General features: G+C 40.2%; 1 protein-coding gene across 1 annotated transcript; it reads left to right on the forward strand.

Moving 5' to 3' along the window:
* Positions 1 to 744: 744 nt before the first annotated feature.
* On the forward strand, positions 745 to 6,329 carry pdgfrl (platelet-derived growth factor receptor-like). Its single transcript, XM_061048886.1, has 6 exons — positions 745 to 994; positions 1,716 to 1,989; positions 2,070 to 2,221; positions 3,747 to 4,040; positions 4,748 to 4,884; positions 5,996 to 6,329. The coding sequence occupies exons 1-6, from the start codon at positions 940 to 942 to the stop codon at positions 6,182 to 6,184; spliced, it is 1,101 nt and encodes a 366-aa protein (XP_060904869.1). The 5' UTR covers positions 745 to 939; the 3' UTR covers positions 6,185 to 6,329.
* The last annotated feature ends 1,096 nt before the right edge of the window (positions 6,330 to 7,425 follow it).

Genomic DNA, 7,425 nt, shown 5'->3' on the forward strand with positions numbered 1-7,425 from the left:
CATTTAGTATTTTATGTACATTTAGTATTTTATGTACATTTAGTATTCTATGTACATTTAGTATTTTATGTACATTTAGTATTTTATGTACATTTAGTATTCTATGTACATTTAGTATTTTATGTACATTTAGTATTTTATGTACATTTAGTATTCTATGTACATTTAGTATTTTATGTACATTTAGTATTTTATGTACATTTAGTATTTTATGTATATTTAGTATTCTATGTACATTTAGTATTCTATGTACATTTAGTATTTTATGTACATTTAGTATTTTATGTACATTTAGTATTTTATGTATATTTAGTATTCTATGTACATTTAGTATTTTATGTACATTTAGTATTTTATGTACATTTAGTATTTTATGTATATTTAGTATTCTATGTACATTTAGTATTTTATGTATATTTAGTATTCTATGTACATTTAGTATTTTATGTACATTTAGTATTTTATGTACATTTAGTATTTTATGTATATTTCGTATACGTTATGTTTGTTGTATGTGGACCCCAGAGAGAGTCGCTGCTGCATGGTAGGCAGCTAATGGGGATCTGAATAAAGGACAAAAGGAACAGGGGCCACAAAGTGTTTCAATGTGCATACAGGTAGTCCAAGTAGCATTCTTTGGTGGGTTGAAAAATGCAGAAGAAGGCTTTAAAAGGCACTATGATTCATATTGTGGTCCAGCAGAGGGCTCTAAAGACCACGTTTCAGTCCTTCAGGCGTGAGGAGAGGGAGTACAGAAGGAAACTAAAGAGTTTACCCCTTTTCTCTCCGACTTTGAGGAGGTTGAGTCTAGAAATCTAAACTGGGTATCTGGACCCTGTAGAGCTCCAGGGACGCTCAGAGCCCGACTTAATTCCCTTCTGAGCCCTGAACCAAACCTCCTGACCTCTCCAGGCCTCTGACCATCCCCGGGAGAACACTATGAAGCTCTGGATTGTGCTTTGCCTGGCATTGCTCGGGGTGGAGCTCCAAAATGGTGAGTGCAAACTATGTCTGCCTTGTAGGTTTCTGAGTGAGGTAAAATTACTGTTTATTTTTCATCACAAGAATTTAGAGTGCTTTCTTGGACTTCTGGGGGGATTAGATAATCTGAGACTGTAAATCTTTTCACATACAGAGTAGATGAAGTCTTCATTAATTTGAGATTTGTTTGTCCTCAGGAACACACTGCAACTAATCTGTTATTTTCTAATTTTACATACTGGCATGAATTTGTGAAAGTTTGCACAGAAGTTGCATGAAGTTGTGTAAGTTTGTAAGTATTTCCATGAACCAACTCGAACCAGCTGCATCACAGGCATGCAACAGGCGTTTCTCATCAAACAGCTTTTACTGCTGACCTTTGCTCGAAGTTATTGGTAACGCTGCAGAAGAAGAAAAACTCTGAAAGTCTACACTTTAGAGCAATCCTTTTTTTGGGAAAGTTTGCAGGTAATGTGTTCTGGGCACCCTGAGAAATATGAAGCTACAAAGAAGCAGGGTTCCTGACATTTTGTGCTGTGAAAAAGTCTTTCCTACTCCCTGTAAGCCTGTTGTCACAGCTGTGGGAAACATACTGAACACTGTTTCTCTAAAGAATAAGGCCATGGCAAAGTTTCAGATTATTTTATGGCTTATCTCTACCATCTGTATTATTTTTGCTCCACTTCCTCCCTCCTCTAATGCACCCTCCCTTCTCTGTGCCTCTGTGTGTCCAGGGGACTGTCAACAAGTCAAGCGGAGGAAAGATGTTGGAGAGAACCGCATCCGACCAGGGGGAAAACGAGTGAAGATGCGACAGCCGAAACTGAAAGATGGAGTAGTGAAAGGTCAGTCCCTGTTGACCCAGGTTTTAGATAAGGGACGCTTCTTGCGCCTGGGCCAGACGACAACTATGACTCCTGGGAGGAATATGGAGCTGCGCTGCAAAGGAAACTCTATTGGATGGTCATATCCGACCTACCTGGACACCTTCAACGACTCACGCCTCAGGTGCTGGGAGCAGACATCAGCTGTTTCTTGTGCTACACATTGATTTGTGAAAATCTTAATTTATGTTGTTCCATCTCCAGCATCAAGCAGAGTGACAAATACAGTCAGCTGATCCTGACGTCGCCCTCTGCTGCTGACACAGGGCCTTACAGCTGCTGGGTGGTAGTGTGTGATGGCACGGAGTGTGAGAAGGACCACGATCGCACATATGTCTCATACATCTACTTCACAGGTGATTAAAAAGAGCACAGAGCACTGCACTTCAATTTTCTTTTAGCAGTAAGGAATATTTACAGACAGATATTTATAGCCTTGAATGGATGATTTATAGGTGTTTATATTTCTACAAATATCAGGCAAATAATAAGGCTTTATCTATGGGGGCAGCTGTGGATCAGTGGTAGAGTCATCTTTCAACCAGAAGGTTGGGGGTTCAATCCCCAGCTCCTGCAGCAACTTGTCAGATGTGTCTTTGGGCAAAACACTCAACCAGAATCAGATTCAGAAATAAATTATTAATCCCAGGGGGAAATTCGGTTACAGTAGCTTACACAATATAACAGTAGGAAATATAGAAACACATTTACAATATAAAATAAAATAGAAATAAAAGAATAAGCAGTAAGTACCACGTGAGAGTAAGAATAATAATAAGCTATGTACAAAGCGCAGGAATTAAAGATATAAACAATATTAATATAAACAAATATAAATATACACTGCTGTGTTAAACAGTAAATGTTGTAGGTTTATGAATAAGGCTCAATATGGACATGAAGTTGTCTGCTTTAATTTAAACTACTTAACCCCAAGTTGCTCCCGCTGCATTGTAGGCGGGGTGTGAATGTGTATGAATGGGATAGTGATGGACACTCATAGCAACCTCTGCCATCAGTGTGTGAATGGGTTGACGTGACCTGTGGTGTCAACAATCCCATTGAGTAGTCAGAAGACTAGAAAAGTGCATTACAAGCTCAAGTACTTTACCAAATGATATCACTGCATTGACATTATTAAACTAAGGTAGGAACACACTTTTACTCTCCAGGTTGAGAGCACAGGCATCCTTAAACTTTGTTTAAATTACATATCAACTTGAAAGCACCTATAACTGTATTGACGTTAACCCGAAAGTTCACATGAAATCAAATGCATGTTTTCATTTTTTTACACTGTATATTTTGCTGAATGTCACCTTCATTTTAGTATTTGGCCCAAATGACCAAAAACATTTTTCCAGGTCTCCTTGTTAAGATGTAAGTTTAAGCTATTTCCTGTTTAAAATTTTTTAAAAAATGTTGGTGAAAGATCCTACACTCAGAGATCTGCAATTACTAAGCATCTAATTAACCACTTTCTGGAATATGTTTGTCCTTACCTCATGACACTCAGGACCTTTGAGTTAGCTAGTAATTGGTGATCACAATGATTATGTTTGATGCTTTTGGCTAATATAAACACTAATCAATGACCTCAGCAAGTTGCTTTTTAGAAAAAAGTAAAAATGAGCCAATTTAGAAGTATGAATGAAATTACAACTTAATCTATCATCAGTGGCTATTTGAAATTCTCGATGTATGAAAAGCCAATATGTGATTTGTGATAAATGAGCAGGTGGGGTTAACTCTCGCTAAAAGATAAGTAGTTGTCTATTAAACACTACGACCTCTTTACCTGTCTTCTTTAAGTTGTAATTCTGCACCCCTGCCACAGACAATATTACACGTTTAATAACACACATATGTCCCTCTAAACAGACAAAGACAACCTCTTCGTTCCCTCTGCCATCCACTTTGAGATCGTGTACCTGCGCCCGGACCGGCCAGCTGTGGTGCCCTGTCGTGTGACTGACCCACAGGCCAAGGTGACCCTGCACAGAGAAGTCCCTCCAGAAGAGCTCACATCCAACGGGACGCTTCTGACCTATGACCCCACCAAGGGTTTCATCCTGCAGAGCCCCAGTCTGGAGCATCAGGGAGTCTTCTACTGCAAGGCTGTGGCCAGGGGGACGCCTCAGATCTCCACAAAGTATCAGCTGCTCTATGTGGAAGGTTGGGATAACTTTAATGTGGATTATAAATACAATAACATCCTGCTCAGAGATCAGTAAACATTATCCTCTGCCTTTTAATGCTTTAATGCTGCTTAGTCGCAAAAATCTTGGTTGTTAACATATTTGCCTCAACAACAATGATAAACTGTTGTGATTTAGCCTGCCCCATAATCTGTCTGAAATGGACAGGGGTGAGTCACATCTGTCAAAGTGGATACAACAGAAACACACAGATTCATCTAGTTCCCAGGTTAGCTAACTCTCTCCCGTCGACAGTTCCCAGGTTAGCTAACTCTCTCCTGTTAACATTTTCCAGGTTAGCTAACTCTCTCCCGTCGACAGTTCCCAGGTTAGCTAACTCTCTCCCGTCGACAGTTCCCAGGTTAGCTAACTCTCTCCCGTCGACAGTTCCCAGGTTAGCTAACTGTCTCCCGTCGACAGTTCCCAGGTTAGCTAACTCTCTCTCGTCGACAGTTCCCAGGTTAGCTAACTGTCTCCCGTCGACAGTTCCCAGGTTAGCTAACTCTCTCCCGTCGACAGTTCCCAGGTTAGCTAACTCTCTCCCGTCGACAGTTCCCAGGTTAGCTAACTGTCTCCCGTCGACAGTTCCCAGGTTAGCTAACTCTCTCTCGTCGACAGTTCCCAGGTTAGCTAACTGTCTCCTGTTAACATTTTCCAGGTTAGCTAACTGTCTCCTGTTAACAGTTCCCAGTGGGCCACCGTTTGTGAGTCTCCAAGCGTTTCCGGAGTCTGTCAGAGGAGGCGACAGTGTCAATGTTACGTGCACCGTGCTGGGGGAGCCAGAGGTGGATGTGAGTTTCAGCTGGTCTTATCCTGGTCAGGTAAGAGGAATACTTGGCCTATAAACCCAAAGTCAGCAATGACTACAAACAACAGCCAGCAGTAGCCTATTTATTTATTTGTATTTATTGAGGCAGGTTAATAGCAAAACAACAAAGCTACAGTCAGACAACAAAGTAGAGCAGAAATCACAAGAATGGAGAGAGGCATGTGAAAACATTTAAAAACAGGAACTACAAAAAAAATGATCTTAGGGAATCTGGACAACTTCAGTTCCTGCTGTAGGCTTTGCAAAGGTGAGGGGGCAGAGTGGTAGAAAGCCGGATTTCCACTTTCTTTACAGGCTGAGGGGGCGTAAAGAGAAATGATGCCTGAGAGGGCAGGCCATAGCAGCAGTGTTTATGTTTATAAGATGGGTAGGCAGCAGATCAAGGATGCATCTAAAAATGAAGTCCCCAGCTCCTGCAGCCACATGTCCAATATGTCCTTGGGCGAGACACCCAAGTTGCTCCTGCTGCTTCGTCGACGGAGTGGTAATGTGTATGAATGGATTAGTTACTTCTGATGGACACTACATAGCAACCTCTACTTTCAGTGTGTGAATGTGTAGGCGTGACCTGTGGTGTAAAAGCACTTTGAGTAGTCAGAAGACTAGAAAAATGCTATACAAGCTCAAGTCCATTCACCATTTACACTGTCAAGTTCATAATAAGTAAATACACTATAGCACTAAGACAAGTAAAACTAAATAATAAATTGAAAAAAGTGAGCAAATAATTCTAGAAAAGTTGTTTATAATAAAAGACAAATGATGACAGGAAGTAATTATTGATCATTGTCCTGCCTTAAATTAAAGTGTTTTTCTAACACAGAGATTTCATAGCAATAGAGAAAGTAAATGCAATTAGTCACAGTATAGTAAAATTAACAATTAATCATTAATCAGATGCTTTAAGAATATACAAGTACTCGGGTGGTAGTTTCCACACTTCCACTGTATACAACATCTTCTGTAATGTACTGTAGTAGCTTTATATCTCTGCATTTTAGACAATCATTTAGGACACATTCTTTGTGGTTTACTAACCCTTGTGAATTATCAATCCTTTCCTGCTCTGTTTGTTCCTTGCTAATTTTTGTTCGATTGTGTAGGGCCGCCGACCGGTTCACATCCAGACCTCGTGGCGGCTGGTGAACAGAGGTATGAGCCACACCACACGGGTCTCCCAGAGCATCATGACTGTAGAGGACATGGAGACCATCGACTTTGGAAACTATGTTTGTAAAGCAAAGAACCAGAATGGCCAGACAATCCTATCAACCAACGTCATCTCCGATTAGCCCCAGCGACATGGCCTGTGTAAAGCTTATGCTTGATAGTTAGGGTTGAGACAAACGTGTAACCAGATGACTTCAAAATGTATATACCAAAAAATTTTGTATTTTTAAATTTGCAGATTCTCATACATAATAAAGATTTGCTACATCTTTTTTTATTGAGGATTTTATTTTCAAAACCAGGTGTGTGTCTGCAGTAGAAGGGCTCTTATCACAGGACACGACTAACTGACAGATAACAAAGTAAAACGCCACCAGTCAAGGCGCCGGATAGCCAAGCGGTTATGTCGTGCCTCCCATGTCCAAGTCCTAATCGAAGCAGCTGTGGGTTTGAATCCTATCATGGCCATTTGCTGCATTCCATAACTCACTGTCTCCTTCAAACATTTCCTGTCTCTCTACAGCTGTCATATCTAATAGAGCCAAAAAGGCCCAAAAAATAACTTTAAAAAAAAGCCACCAGTCAAACATAAATACAGTATTTGGGGTGTTACACTGATTTTGTAGTTTTCACTTCACTCTGAACTAAACAGTGACCAAACAGAAGCTTGAATAGTGCTGGGATGTCACACTTCCTCCTCCTGGATTTGTGCTATGAGGATTCATTTTGCTGCAGGACAGAGCCCAAACATGAAAACAATCCATCTGAATTCAAAAAGAGAAGCGTGGAGTGCAGACCTGCAGGGCTTTTTCATCGACAGTCACAAGACCTTAAAAGCTATTAAACGTCTTTGAGAAAATCTGTTAAGAAAATAAGAAGAAGCCCAATCAGTTTCATTACATGTCACAAGATTTTCTGCTGGAGTGTGGGCTAGTTTTAGTTTTTAAATGATAAGAAACAAAATGATCCCGACACATTGGACACCTCAAACATCAGAGTTATCGTTGTTATCTCAATGATAGATTTAAATGTAATAATGCTGAAGACAGATCAGCCACCATCAGACACTTGCTCTGGAGCTCGTTGTGAAGAGAAGAATCTGATTTTAAAATGTGTGCCAGGCAGGCTCCCTAACACTCTCCATATGTGGAATGTCATCTGAAGGCCCAGAACTTATTTGGGTCCAGTGTAACAATTTTCTGAAATTTCCACTTTGCTGGATAGTTGCATGTTGTTATATTTTAGGATAATAATAAGAATATGCCTGTTTGCAGTTTAGAGTTCATTTACATCTCCATGTTGGACTGATATCAGCTGACTTCATGTTTTCCAGGAATGGGGGAAAACTGCAGTCCTCTCATTG

This window comes from Labrus mixtus, chromosome 10, assembly GCF_963584025.1.
Source record: "Labrus mixtus chromosome 10, fLabMix1.1, whole genome shotgun sequence".
Taxonomy (NCBI): domain Eukaryota; kingdom Metazoa; phylum Chordata; class Actinopteri; order Labriformes; family Labridae; genus Labrus; species Labrus mixtus.